This window comes from Rhinatrema bivittatum, chromosome 6 (assembly GCF_901001135.1).
Source record: "Rhinatrema bivittatum chromosome 6, aRhiBiv1.1, whole genome shotgun sequence".
NCBI lineage: Eukaryota > Metazoa > Chordata > Amphibia > Gymnophiona > Rhinatrematidae > Rhinatrema > Rhinatrema bivittatum.
This window is the reverse complement of record NC_042620.1, coordinates 193,724,681-193,740,159: the sequence shown is the minus strand read 5'-3', so window position 1 is coordinate 193,740,159 and position 15,479 is coordinate 193,724,681. Positions and strand designations below refer to the sequence as shown.

Here is a 15,479-nt window from a genome sequence, read left to right as displayed (position 1 = left end):
GCAACGGCTGAACTGTTTGCTCATAGTCTGTGGAATCCAGAGGAAGAGAACTGGTCCATCAATCACCTGGAAACAAGGGCTATTCGGCTGGTCCACTTCAAATTCACACCTCGGCTATTGGGTCAGGCAATCAGTGATGTGTGACAGTGCCATTGTGGTAGCATATATCATTAAAGTGGAACTAGAAATCCTCAAGTGTCATTAGAGGTGGATGACATCTTTCCTTGGGCAGAAATGGGCTGAAAATTTAAAGATGCTAAGCTTTTCCCACAGATGAGATCAGGATAGTTCTCTTTCTGGGAACATCCTTTCTTACTTCTGTGAATCTGTTGAAACCAGCCAGAGAAGCCTGAGAAAATTTGCCAGGGATGCAGCTGACCCAGAACAAGGGACTGCATGTTATGGGTGGTATTCTGTGCAGACAGGTATATCAAGGACTGCTATTATTGACCCTTTCAGCAATTGGAACAGTTGTGACAAAGACATCTGTGGTGCTGGAGATTCTTCCTTGCATTCCTCCGTAACCATGAAATAACACAGGGACTGGGAGAGCAGACGGCCAAGCTCTCCTCTACCTAAGAGACATCACACTCGTCCTCAAGGCACTTTCCCTCTTCATGATCCCTTGTGTCAGTCTGTTAAGGCCCTCAAGGGAATTCCCTGAAAATACCTGTGCTGCTGTGCTTGGCCTTTGTCATCCTGGGCTCCAACTGAGGGCAATGATGCTGGGAAATTGCAGAGTTCCTAGAACTGTACCCTGTCCCTTATAAAATACTTGTAGACCTTTGGCAAATAGAAACCTTTGAAATACAGTGTAGAGCCAGAAGGAATTATCCTTTGCAGAGAAATCCCACACTACTGTTGTTGCCATAGTGGCGGCCCTAAGAGCAACTGTGCAATCCAAAACTTGCCCCTCAGGTTCAACAACTGGAGGAACGAACACCCAAAAGGCCAAAAGGTGACCATGGAAACAAAACAACCCCAGCTCCTCAGGGCTGTGGGAGGAGGACCAACTCCCCCCCCCCCCCACCCAAGCATTGCAGCAGACATGGTGGCTGCAAAGAGACTGCAGAATCCACAACGTGCTTTTCAGGGTAAGGGATAGAGGGCCCACTGAAGAGAAGTCTCTGAAGTTGAAAACTCATTTCCTTCTCTATGCTGGCCCATATCTTACCCTGGGCTCCACATGAATCCAGGGGTATTAAGGATCAGAAGCAAGTCCTGCAGCTGCACCCTGCCTCTATAAAGTCTCATAGACTTTGGCAATTTCCTGTAAAATTGTTGCCTAGGGTCAGGAAGAAGCATGCAGTATGGAATGAGGCTGGCCTACTGTAACAGCTCTTGTGGATGTAGAAGCCACCATGAAATCTGGGCTCAGGCAACCGCAGCGGATTTAGCAACCACTGCAGCCTCTTTGGGCTCAGGTCAGGAGGGCTGGTCTTTCTATCGGTGCTTAGTTACAATAAATGGATGCTGGAGCCCATCTGAAATCTAAGCTCCAGCTGGTGATCACCCTGCAGACACATTCTACAATGGCAGTTCTGAGCGTCGCAGAAATCCTGACCTCAGACTAGATGCAGAGTAGAACGAGGTTTGGTTCCATGTTTTGCCTATGGCATCATTTTTTAAAATAAATTTATGTATTGCTTTTCAACGTTTCTAAGCTAGCTGCTGAATAATACACGGAACCCAACAAATTAATAAAGGGATACCTCAGTCAGCACCAAGCCACTGACCAAGGCCTATTTTTGCACAATTTTAAAATGGCCGCCAGGACCCCCCCCCCAAAGTTACCTGTAGCCTGGGAAAAAAAAAAACAGTGCCTTTGATAGTGGACACCTGCTGAAAGGCTGGGAAAGTTTACTTGCATTGTTCCATCCTCCCAGTAGCATTCAGAACCTTACTTTGACCTCTGCTTTTTACAAGGAGCTAGGGACTCTCACTCAACTGAGGGTGGGAGAAGTTCATCTTTTACCTCAAGATCTCCAAGCAATTTCTCTGTTCAGCCTATCAGGTCCAAGTCCATAGTACAGTATGCTTGCCTACCATCTGCTGGAGACACTGGCAGGATGGCGTCAACACAAAAGTATATAAGGGGTGATTTCAGCAAGCCTGTTGATCTGTATCTCCATATTCTGGTTGGTGTGCATAACCCATTGGTCTGGTCTAGTATAACTGGATAAAGAAGAATCCTAAATTCTTACGTCAAACTTCCCCCAAGCTTACTCCCAACTAATTCTGTAAACTCTGACCTTAGCCTCCCAAACACCAATCTTAGTCAGAGACCAACTTACTGCCCCAACTGCAAGTACTCTCTGCTCACACAAATCAAATCAAAGGCATTCAGAGAAACATAACATAGTAACATAGAAATAATGGCAGAAAAAGACCAGATGGTCCATCCAGTCTGCCCAGCAAGCTTCTTATGGTAGTACCTGCCACTCTGTGTAGGATTCCCCCATGTTTTTCTTAAGGGTAGTAACTGTCATTTCATGCCATTACTTGCAAGCCTTATGATAAGGGTAGTAATATTTACAATCAAAACCAAGCAACTGTCAAACCCATAAATTACTGCTAGTAACATTTTCACTAGGTGAGAAGACTTCTTGATAATTCAGATAATGCTGCTTGACATTCTTTGCTTGGGGACAGGGCTGTAGAAGTCATCCCGTGCTTTTTCTCTCATATCTGAGTGTCAGTACCACAGACCATAAAAATCAGGGCCCATGTTGGTTATCATCTGCATCCAATTCCCCTTTTTTTCCCTCTGCCAAAGTGGAGAGCAATTTTACAGTTGTGTCAAAAAACATCAAGGCTAATGCTTGAGGGTAATAATCCCCATGCCTTCTGTTAAGAGTAGTAACTGCTACTCCATGCAGGTTACCCCCATGCACCATTTTCTTCCTTTCTGTCCAGTGTTTATCCCATAAGAACATGCCATACTGGGTCAGACCAAAGGTCCATCAAGCCCAGCATCTTGTTTCCAACAGTAGCCAATCCAGGACATAAGAACCTGGCAAGTACCCAAAAACTAAGGGGTACATTTTAAGAAACAGCGCACCAGGCGCGAACCAAAGTACGCTGGATTTTATAAGATACACGCGTAGCCGTGCGTATCTTATAAAATCCGGGGTTGGCGCGCACAAGGGGGTGCACATTTGTGCACCTTGTGCGTGCCGAGCCCTGCGCACGCTGCCCGTTCCCTCCACCCTCCCGGCACCTTCCCCTCCCTAATCCACCCCCCCGGCCCTAACTAAACACCCCCCCCTACCTTTATTCTAAAAGTTACGCCTGCCTCCGGCAAGCGTATCTCGTGCGCGCCATCTCCCGACCCGGGGGCTGTTCCGGAGGCCTCAGCCGCGCCCTTGGAAGGACCCCGGGCCGGTACCACCCCCCGACACGCCCCAGGAACACGCCGATCGTCGCGCCGCCCACCCGACACACCCCCGACACGCCCCCCTAGTGAAGCCGCGGGACTTACACGCGTCCCGGGGCTTGTGCGCACCGCCGAGCCTATGCAAAATAGGCTCTGCGCGCGCAGGGGGGTTTTAAAAGGGTTACACGCGTACCTTATGCGTGTAACCCTTTTAAAATGCGGCCCTAAGTCTATTCCATGTTACCGTTGCTAGTAATAGCAGTGGTTATTATCTAAGTCAACTTAATTAATAGCAGATAATGGACCTCTCCTCCAAGAACTTATCCAATCCTTTTTTAAACCCAGCTATTACTAACTGCACTACCACATCCTCTGGCAACAAATTCCAGAGTTTAATTGTGCGCTGAGTGAAAAAGAACTTTCTCCGATTAGTTTTAAATGTGCCACACGCTAACTTCATGGAGCGCCCCCTAGTCTTATTATCCGAAAGAGTAAAAAACCGATTCACATCTACCCTTTCTAGACCTCTCATGATTTTAAACACCTCTATCATATCCCCCCCTCAGCTGTCTCTTCTCCAAGCTGAAAAGTCCTGACCTCTTTAGTCTTTCCTCATAGGGGAGCTGTTCCATTCCCTTTATCATTTTGGTCACCCGTCTCTGTACCTTCTCCATCGCAATTATATCTTTTTTGAGATGCGGCGACCAGAATTGTACACAGAATTCAAGGTGTGGTCTCACCATGGAGCGATACAGAGGCATTATGACATTTTCCGTTTTATTCACCATTCCCTTTCTAATAATTCCCAACATTGTTTGCTTTTTTGACTGCCGCAGCACACTGAACTGACGATTTCAATGTGTTATCCACTATGACGCCTAGATCTCTTTCTTGCACTAATATGGAACCTAATATGGAACCTAATATGGAACCTAACATTGTGTAACTATAGCATGGGTTATTTTTCCCTACATGCATCACCTTGCACTTGTCCACATTAAATTTCATCTGCTATTTTGATGCCCAATTTTCCAGCCCAGAAGGTCTTCCTGCAATTTATCACAATCTGCTTGTGATTTAACTACTCCGAACAATTTTGTATCATCTGCAAATTTGATTATCTCACTTGTCGTTTTCTTTCCAGATCATTTATAAATATATTGAAAAGTAAGGGTCCCAATACAGATCCCTGAGGCACTCTATTGCCCACACCCTTTCACTGAGAAAATTATCCATTTAATCCTACTCTCTGTTTCCTGTCTTTTAGCCAGTTTGCAATCCACGAAAGGACATCGCCACCTATCCCATGACTTTTTATTTTTCCTAGAAGCCTCTCATGAGGAACTTTGTCAAATGCCTTCTGAAAATCCAAGTACACTACATCTACAGTTTCACCTTTATCCACATGTTTATTAACTCCTTCAAAAAAGTGAAGCAGATTTGTGAGGCAAGACTTGCCTTGGGTAAAGCCATGCTGACTTTGTTCCATTAAACCATGTCTTTCTATATGTTCTGTGATTTTGATGTTTAGAACACTTTCCACTATTTAACCGGTCTGTAGTTTCCCGGATCGCCCCTGGAGCCCTTTTTAAATATGGGGGTTACTTTAGCTATCCTCCAGTCTTCAGGTACAATAGATGATTTTAATGACAGGTTACTCTGGGGTGTATACCATCCGGTCCGGGTTATTTACTACTCTTATGTTAGTCAATCATGTCTGCCACATCTTCTAGGTTCACCGTGATTTGGTTCAATCCATCTGAATCATTACCCATGAAAACCTTCTCCAGTACGGTTACCTCCCCAACATCCTCTTCAGTAAACACCGAAGAAAAGAAATCATTTAATCTTTCCGCCATGGCCTTATCTTCTCTAAGTGCCCCTTTAACCCCTCGATCATCTAACGGTCCAACTGACTCCCTCACAGGCTTTCTGCTTCAGATATATTTTTAAAAGTTTTTTACTGTGAGTTTTTGCCTCTATGACCAACTTCTTTTCAAATTCTCTCTTAGCCTGTCTTATCAATGTCTTACATTTAACTTGCCAATATTTATGCATTATCCTATTTTCTTCTGTTGGATCCTTCTTCCAATTTTTGAATGAAGATCTTTTGGCTAAAATAGCTTCTTTCACCTCCCCTTTTAACCATGCCGGTAATCGTTTTGCCTTCTTTCCACCTTTCTTAATGTGTGGAATACATCTGGATTGTGCTTCTAGGATGGTATTTTTTTTTTTAACAATGACCACGCCTCTTGGACATTTTTTATTTTTGTAGCTGCTCCTTTCATTTTTTTTCTAACAATTTTTCTCATTTTATCAAAGTTTCCCTTTTGAAAGTTTAGCACGAGAGCCGTGGATTTGCTTACTGTCCCCCTTCCAGTCATTAAATCAAATTTGATCATATTATGATCACTATTGCCAAGCGGCCCCACCACCATTACCTCTCTCACCAAATCCTGTTCTCCACTGAGAATTAGATCTAAAATTGCTCCCTCTCTCGTCCGTTCCTGAACCAACTGCTCCATAAAGCTATCATTTATTCCATCCAAGAACTTTATCTCTATAGCGTGTCCCGATGACACATTTACCCAGTCAATATTGGGATAATTTAAGTCTCCCATTATTACCGTGCTACCAATTTGGTTAGCTTCCCTAATTTCTCTTAGCATTTCACCGTCAGTCTCACCATCTTGACCAGGTGGACGGTAGTATACTCATATCACTATAGTCTTCCCTGACACACAAGGGATTTCTACCCACAAAGATTCAATTGTGCATTTAGTCTCATGCAGGATGTTTATCCTGTTGGACTCTATGCCATCCCAGACATAAAGCACCACACCGCCTCCCGGGTGCTCCTCTATGTCATTGCAATATAATTTGTACCCCGGTATAGCACTGTCCCATTGGTTGTCCTCCTTCCACCATGTCTCTGAGATGCCAATTAAGTCTATGTCATCATTCACTGCTATCATTCTAATTCTCCCATCTTAATTCTTAGACTTCTGGCATTAGCATACAAACATTTCAAAGTTTGTTTTTTGTTTGTATTTTCATTCTGCTTTTTAATTGATAGGGATAAGTTAGAATTTTTTAGCTCAGGTGAGTTTTTAGTTACTGGCACTTGGACTACTTTTCTTATTATTGGAACCTCACTGTTGGGATGCCCTAATTCTAATGCATCATTAGTATCCTTTGAAGATACCTCTCTCCAAACCATGCACTGCTGAGTGATTGTCGACTTTCCCCTTTGCTCTAATTTAAAAGCTGCTCTATCTCCTTTTTAATGGTTAGCGCCAGCAGGCTGGTTCCACCCTGGTTAAGGTGGAGCCCATCCCTTTGGAAGAGACTCCCCCTTCCCCAAAAGGTTCCCCAGTTGCTAACAAAACTGAATCCCTCTTCCTTGCACCATTGTCTCATCCACGCATTGAGACTCCAGAGCTCTGCCTGCCTCAGGTGACTGCACGTGGAACAGGGAGCATTTCAGAGAATGCTACCCTGGAGGTTCTGGATTTAAGTTTTCTACCTAAGAGCCTAAATTTGGCTTCCAGAACCCCCCCTCCCACATTTTCCTATGTCGTTGGTGCCCACATGTACCACGAAAGCCGGCTCCTCCCCAGCACTATCTAAAATCCTATCTAGGTGACGTGTGAGGTCCACCCACCTTCGCACCAGGTAGGCATGTTACCAGGCAATCCTCACGCCCACCAGCCACCCAACTGTTGACATTCCTAATAATCGAATCACCAACTATGACGGCCAACCTAACCCTTCCCTCCTGGGCAGTAGGCCTTGGGGAGATATCCTTGGTACGAAAGGACAGTGCATCACCTGGAGAGCAGGTCCTTGCTACAGGATCATTTCCTGCTACACCAGGTTGATGCTCTCCAATCATGAGACCTTCTTCCTCCAAGGCAGCACGAGGGCTGCCAGTCTGAAGTTGGGACTTGGCTACTATGTCCCTGAAGGTCTCATCTATATACCTCTCTGTCTGCCTCAGCTCCTCCAGGTCTGCCACTCTAGCCTCCAGAGAACGGACTCGTTCTCTGAGAGCCAGGAGCTCTTTGCATCGCATGCACAACTTTCTCACCGGTGGGTAAAAAATCATACATGTGACACTCGATGCAAAAGACTGGGAAGCCCCCCTCTTGCTGCAGGACTGCTGCCTTCATCTCAATTTTGATCAGTTCCTAGATAAGTTTTAGGTTGTTGCTTTTTTTTTTTTTTTTGTGAAAGTGGCACCTGCGAGGGCTGGGAGGGTTGGGAAATACAAACAGTCTAGCTTCAGTTAGTCAGCCAGAGTGACTCACTGCTCTCTTGAATTCACTGACTCTTTTCTTCTTCACCAATTCCTCCAGAGGGGCATGTGAAGAAATAGTCCCTGACTGTTCTGAGTCGTTCCCCCTCTGGAGTTTCAGTTTGTGACCCTTAATTCTACAGAAAAGGATTGAAATGTGTGCATCATTAAAACCTTTCAAGTATCTGAAGGTCTGTATCATATCTCCCCTGCACCTCCTCTCTTCCAAAGTACCGTATACAAATTTAGATCATTCAGCCTCTCCTGATAAAATAGGCTCAGCATGTAACCCTTTGAAAATCCGCCCCTTAGTCTATTATAGACTCTAATAATGCACTGTATGTATACCCTCTACTCCCACCCAGTGTAATTTTTATATGCATACCCGCTATTTTATTTTTAACTACTTCCACTGTTATTAGCAAGTTTTAGATATTCTCTGTTCCTTTCAAGTTCTGTTGATCCACCCTCCAAGTTTAATGCTCCCTGTTTCAATGTACTACTTTTCAAGTTCCTTGTAAACCAATATGATGTTCCCACGAATACCAGTCTATAAAAGCTTTAAATAACTAAATAAATAAGTCTTAATACAGACCCCACACTATTTTGGTCACCCTTTTCTGGACTACCTCCATCATGTCTCTATCCTTTTTGAGATACAGTTTCCAAAATTGAAGCGATGAGGCCTCAACAAGGACTTGTACAAGTGCATTATCACCTCCTTTTTCCTGCTGGTTATTCCCCTCTCTATGCAGCCCAGCATTTTTCTAGCTTTAGCTATCACCTTGTCACATTGCTTTGCCATCTTCAAATCACCATATACTATTACCCATTGGTCTCTCTCTCAGTCTGTGCAGATCAGTGTTTCACTTTCCATCATATACATCCTCTTTTGGTTTACCACACCCCAGATGCATGACTGCACTTTTTGGCATTGAATCCCAGCTGCTACCAAATCTTCAAGCTTTCTTAAATCACTTTTCATTCTCTCTACTCCTGCAAGCATATCCACTCTATTGCAGATGTTATTGCAGAAGGGTTAGAAGGTAATGTTTGTCTATTCGCAGATGATACTGTCATTCACAAAGATACTGAACAGAACCAGTTTTAAAACCGATCCCTGTGGCATTCCACTTAGCACTGTTCTCTCTTCAGAGTAGGATTCATTTAGCATTACATGCTGCCTATCAGTCAAACAGTTTGTAATCCATGCCATCATCTGGAGCTCCCTCCCAAGTTTCTCATTTTATTCACAAGCCTCCAATGCAGGACCATATTATAAGCTTTGCTGATATCCAAGTAAATCATATTGAGCACTCTTCCTTGATCCAATTCTCTAGGAACCCAATAAAAAAAAATCAATAAGATTGATTTGACAGGACCTTCCTTGGCATGATTCTTGACTCCAAGTTAGACATGCAGACTCACATCAAATCTGTAGTTAAATCCCCATTTTATAAACTCCGTCTTCTAAGGCATATTAAGCCATTACTAGACCGAACTGTTCTTCAATCCTTGATTCTCACAGGAATTGACTATTGCAATTTGCTTTATGAAGGCTATTGCAAATTGCTTTATGACCTCTTCAATTGGTGCAGAATGCAGTGGCTCAGCTTTTCTCCAATAAAAATCTGTATGATCATATTTCCCCAATTATCTTTCGCCTACATCAGCTACCTATCAAATGGCGTATCCAATATAAAATTTTGTCGACTCTACACAATCTCATCCATCATATTAAAAGCCTATGGCTTTCTGCCACACCATATATCCACTATGAAATCTTAGATCAAAAATCAATTCCTACTATAAATTCCTTCACCTAAAACCACAAGACTCGTTGTGATTCGTGAGCGCATGTTTTCCACTGCAGATCCTATTCTATGGACTGCTATACCTCAAACTCTCAGATCACGAACCAAAAAAAAGGAATTCAAGAAAGCATTAAAATACCATCTCTTTAGACAGGCTTTCCCAGACCTACTGAGTCTTAAGTCATAGTCTTTTTTATTGCTTCTATTTTTTTTTAGGTACATGCTTCGTTATTTTAATATTCCTAATCTCTTATTTTATCTATGTTAATTAATTTTTAATTGTTTGTCATTTAAATTCATTATGACTGTATTGTTGTAACCCGCCCTGAACACAGGAGTGTGCGGGCAATAAATTCTGTCAAATAAATAAAATCCATGCTGTCTTAGGTCCAGCAAGTCACCAGATTGTAGATAGTTCACTACCCTTAAGTAGAGTCTCCATTAATTTTCTCACCACCAAAGTGAGCCTAACATGCCTGCAGTTTACAGCCTCCTTTCTGCTACTACCCTGTGAAAAGAGACCACAATTGCATTCTCCAATCTCATGGCACCACTCTCGTTTCCAGGGATCTATTGAACAGATCTTTTAGCAGACCCGCCCAGCACATCTCCGAGCTCCCTCAGAATCCTGGGATGTACCTTTATCCAGCCTCATGGCCGTGTCCATTTTTCAGTTTACTTACCTCATTCCATACATTCTCTTCTGTAACCGGAGTTTAGTAGACCTCATCCTCATCTATGGCTTGTCATCAGTAATGGTTCTTCTCCAATGTACTCTTTGGTGAATACCAAACTGAAGAATTCATTTAATATTTCTGCCATTTGTCTCTTTCCACTCATTGCTCCTCGTCACCTTTCAATTTCACTATACTATTTTGGGCCTTTCTTCTTTCTCCGATATATTTACAAAATGTTTTGTTACCTTGCTTTACCTCTTTGGCAATCCTTTCTTCCCCTTGATTTTTTGCTTTCCTGATTTCTTTTTTCATCTCCCTCAGCTTCATCAGATATTCTTCTCTGTGTTCCTCTTTTTGGGATCCTTTATACTTCTTGAACGTTCTGTTTATTGCTGGTACTCAGGAGGACATTAGAGACATTATCCCCATTAGTGAGCATTAGGTCAAGTATCACATCCACTCTCATGGGTTCCCTTGAAGGACATCCACTATCTCTCTACTTCTTGTAGATTCCGCAGAAGGGATACTAGAATCCACATTCGGCAGATTAAAATCGCCAATGAGCAACACTTCTCAATTCTTTACCACTTTTTGGATGTCTTCGATCAAATCTCTGTCCAGTTCTTCTGTTTGAGAAGATAACCTGCAGATCACACCAGTAAAAATGGAAATACCATCTTTTTTTAGGACGATCCATAATGCTTCTTCTCTACCCCATGTCCCTTGAAATTCAGTTGCTTGGATATTGTTTGATATAAAGAGCTACTCCTCTCCCTTTTCTTTCCTTCCTAAACAAGTTAGAGCTTGGGATGGCTGTATCCCAATCATGAGAATCCATGAACCATGTCTCCGTAACAGCAACAAAGTCCAAGTCTGCCTCCACCATTACGGCCTGCAGGTCTAGGATTTTATTGCCCACACTATGAGTATTTGTGGTCATAACTTTCTAGCTGCTCTTCCTAGTCACCTTTTCTGCTTTTTGAAATGATTGATTTTGTTACTCTCTCTTCCCACTTCCTGTATTTCTTGGGAGTGACTTGTCAATTTGACTGGCTACCTCCTGCCACCCCTGCCCTCTAGTTTAAAAGCCTGATAATGAATGATCTGAATTTCTCACTTAGCATCCTCTTTCCTTCCACAGACAACTGTAGAAACCAGAAAAGTCTACTCAAAATGTAAACAATCACATGCAGATGTTGCAAAAACCTATTCAAATACCATCATAACCACGCCATGTGCCTAATCTTCTTCCCTAGATTTTGGAAGTCATTATGTACTTTAAGGATACCATTTCTTGCAAGGTCATTGGTCCCCATATGGATGATAACACTGATATCAGAATCCCTACTTTCTTCCATAATTGCTTTGACTATCTGGTTGGTATTTCTGCTGACTGAGGATCCTGGAAGGCATTTAACTGTTGTGTCCCCATCAACGTGAGCTCCCAAATTGGTTCCCCTGATGACTGAGTTGATATAGTCATAGACCTTAACTTTTTCACTGTTTCTTAAACAGGTATATCTACTGTAAAACAAATATATCATCAAAGGCATGTGGTAAAGTGGCAGTTACCGATGCAGTAGTTGTTGGGCAGCTGTACATTCTGCTGTAACATGTTCAAGTCTCCCAGGAGACCATGCAACGCCCGCTCTACTCCCAAGTGAGATGAGATGGAGGCTGGAGAGAGCTTTCCTAGGGTAATATCTATTGGTTTAGTGAAGGATGGGTTATCAAGTTCCAGGCAGAGAAATATATAGTGCAACATCCGCTCATTCAGTTCAACATTCTGATTGGCTGAAGAAAAAGAAAAAATACATAGTAGTTTAACATACACTAAAGAACCTTATATCTTGTATAGTAGAGCACTGAAATATCTGAAGTGGGAAATGCTATTTAGTTTAGGTCTATGCATAATTGCATTCAAGTTGCGTCTGTGCAGAAAGCAGACTGTGCTTGCGTGTAAAAAGCAGACTTTGTGGCTTCTTTCTCATTAGAAACTGGATGAAATTGATCTTTAGCAATCAGCTGCTGCACAAAGGACATGGAACAAAGCTCAGGATGTGCTCTCTCAAGGTGACAGCATGAGACCACAGAACAGTTTTCCTTACAGATACCAACTCAGGAAAGAACACAGCTTTAGCTTTCTACTCTGATTTGCCTTTGTCCAGGAACTGTGTATGTGTACCTTCCATAAAGTGTTGTTCCACTGAAGGGACTTTTTAAAGAGCATTTAATGCTTCTACAAAGTCACTGTTTTGTGCAGTAGTTATGCTAATATATTCTGTGCTTCCATAAAAAGCTCCATTTTACATCACTTTGCTCAAACAATTCACAGATGCATCTCAGCATGGTTTCACATAAGCCAGGTATGGAGTCAATAGGAAAATAAAACCAGCTTTACCTACAGATGAACCAAGTAATCTATGGCTCTTGAATAACAAACATTGTTCAGTAAGCTTATTCATTTATTGTACCAAAGAACTTTATGATGCTGTCAAAACAGCTTTTCCATCTTTTTAAATTTAAAAACAGAGGAAGAAAACAATACCCAAGATTTCCAACCTCTGTTAGCTTGCTCAAAATATCACAAAACATATTTCAGAATTTTGTGCCAATTCAAGCAAACCTGTCTTAAGATCACTGCTACTGCTCTGGGCCAGAGCTTTATCAGTTCCAACCCATCCCATCAGTCCATCTTTGGTGCAGGTTTAAATCAACAAGGTCATTATTCTAGTTCACTTAAAACTAATGGTCAGCAAACTGACAATCTGAAACAAACTTTTAAGAGTTAGAACTTCCTTCTCATCAGGTCAATGTAAAATTAAGGGATTATAATTCTCAAAACCTTGTCATAAATCATATCATACTAGTTTTCAAGTTATGCCCAAAACATTTGTTAACTACCTTGTCAAAGGAGCAAGCTAAGATACTGTCCACTACCAAATTTTGTGATATTTGACATGAAGAGAATTCACATATCAAGTACCAGAATTAAATTTCCTTTTCTAAAAACATGTCGAAGTATTTTTTCTCTCCATCAAACCATATAACTTTAATGGTGGTCAGACATGGAAGACATCAGCTTACATGACTGCAAAATTCTATCTAGTATACCCTCAAAAATGTATTTTCAAAAAAACTCAAAGTGATGTACATATGTTTGTAAAAAATCTGTTCTACCACCTCCCATAGGGAAATGGCTCCATGAATCCACCATCCTTTCAATAAATATATCCTTAGATTTCTTATTTATTTCTATTCCCTATCCCCAGAGGGTTTACAATCTAACAGGCTGACACAGTAACCCGCGTTTGGACGCATTAGCTTTACCCCTTATTCAGTAAGGTGTGATAGCGCGTCAAAAACGCGCGTCCAACCTCCCTGAAACTAACGGCGCCCGCAACATGCAAATGTATGTTGATGACCCTATTAGTTAATCCCGTGCGATTCACTAAGTAAAATGTGCAGCCAAGCCGAACATTTTACTTTCAGAAATTAGCGTCTACCCAAAGGTAGGTGTTAATTTCTGCCGGCACTGAGAAAGTGTACAGAAAAGCAGAAAAAACTGCTTTTCTGTACACCCTCCGACTTAATATCATGGCGATATTAAGTCGGAGGTCCCAAAGTAAAAAATAATTAAAAATTAAAAAAAAAAAAATTTTTTAATCGGCCCGCAGGTTGAAAACCGGACGCTCAATTTTGCCGGCATCTGGTTTCCGAACCCGTGGCTGTCAGAGGGTTTGAGAACCGATGCCGGCAAAATTGAGCGTCAGCTGTCAAACTTGCTGACAGCCACTGCTCCTGTCAAAAAAGAGGCGCTAGGGACGCGCTAGTGTCCCTAGAGCCTCTTTTTACCGCGGGCCCTCATTTAAATACTGAATCGCACGCACAAGAGTATGGCCAGTGCACGCGCCGGGAGAGCGGGCGCTTGCCTGCTCTCCCGCGACTTTTACTGAATCGGCCTGTTAGTTTGTACCTGAGACAACAGATGGTAAAGTGACTTGCCCAAAGTCACAAGGAACTGCAGAGGGATTTGACAGAAATGGACATCTTTAAGTTTCCTCAGGGGCAGCATATGAAACAGTTTATCTCCTGAGTCTATCCCCTTTCTACTGCATCCCATAGTCTGCTTTGCCTTGATACGTTTGAAGGATTTAAATATCTCTAGCTTATCTCCCTTATCCCACCTTTCCTCTATGGTATATATGATTAGACCTTTAAGTCTGTCCCATATGCTTTATAACAAAGATCACTGACCATTTTAGTAGCCACTTTCTGAACCAACTCCATCCATTTTACATCCTTTTGAAGATGTGGTCTCCAGCACTGAATTTCAGTATGCCAAATGATCTCACCAGGGACTCTCCCTATTAATGCAAGCAACTTTCTGGCTTTTGCCATCACCTTATTCACCTGTTTGGTCATCTCAAGATCATCAGAAACTATCATCTCCTGTTCCCACTCTTGTTTCGTGCATACTATTTCGCTCCCTTGGATTTTTGCAGCTTTATATTTATCAATCCTTTGGTATAAAGTAAGAACGTCTGAACATTTGTATAATACATTACTTTGATTTAATCTGAGCAGTATTTTTAAGGTTTGTAATCATTGTATAATAGAATGCTGCTGATCCAAAAATTTTCATTATACATTTTGTAGGAAGCTTGCATAAAAGTTGTATGTAGATTTGTAACTATTTATTTCCAACCTCAAACACTTGGAAAACAGTTCTAGAACAACTGGAAAAAAGTTAAAGGCAAATCTTAACAGCTGTCATGATAGCAAATGGCACCTCACCTGATGTCCGCAGCTCATTAAGAATTCTCTCTTGCAGAAGCGTATTGAGAAGAATCTGGGGAAAGTACCCTAATATACAACAGGAGTAGACAGCTCGCAAAAGCTCCACAGAAGGAATTCTGGGTAGATATGTCTCTAAAACTCTATTTAGGGAATCTAGGAACCTTCAACAAACAAAAGAAAAAAATGTATAAGCATGATGCTTCTTAGAAAAGTATTTAAAGATTAATCTCTGATAAAATTAATCCCCTGGGTTGCCTGTACAGTGAGTACTTGTGCTAGGAATTCAGAGACATCTGATCAGTTTAAAAGCAAATTGTTCTATATTCACTGCAGAATGAAAATTGAATATGAGGTTCAGGATATCTTTTTCGGGCCTAACATTATAAAGAGAGTAATTTTTAAAGAGACTACTGCAGGTAAAGTAATACTTTATGCATAGATATCACCTGTTAGAAATTTTCATAAATGATAGCACATGTAAAATTATGTATATGCATACTATATTTGCATAGGAA

At 41.9% G+C, this 15,479-nt stretch overlaps 1 protein-coding gene across 3 annotated transcripts in view; it reads right to left on the bottom strand.

The window, feature by feature from the left end:
- Positions 1 to 15,479, bottom strand: part of FASTKD2 (FAST kinase domains 2) — a 120,003-nt gene that overhangs the window by 29,011 nt on the left and 75,513 nt on the right. For all 3 annotated transcript variants that reach the window (XM_029606345.1, XM_029606347.1, XM_029606346.1), the window contains 2 exons: positions 14,962 to 15,125; positions 11,737 to 11,958 (listed from right to left, as the gene is read on the bottom strand). In XM_029606345.1, the coding sequence (XP_029462205.1) occupies positions 11,737 to 11,958; positions 14,962 to 15,125 (386 nt within the window). The remainder of the gene's footprint in view (positions 1 to 11,736; positions 11,959 to 14,961; positions 15,126 to 15,479) is intronic.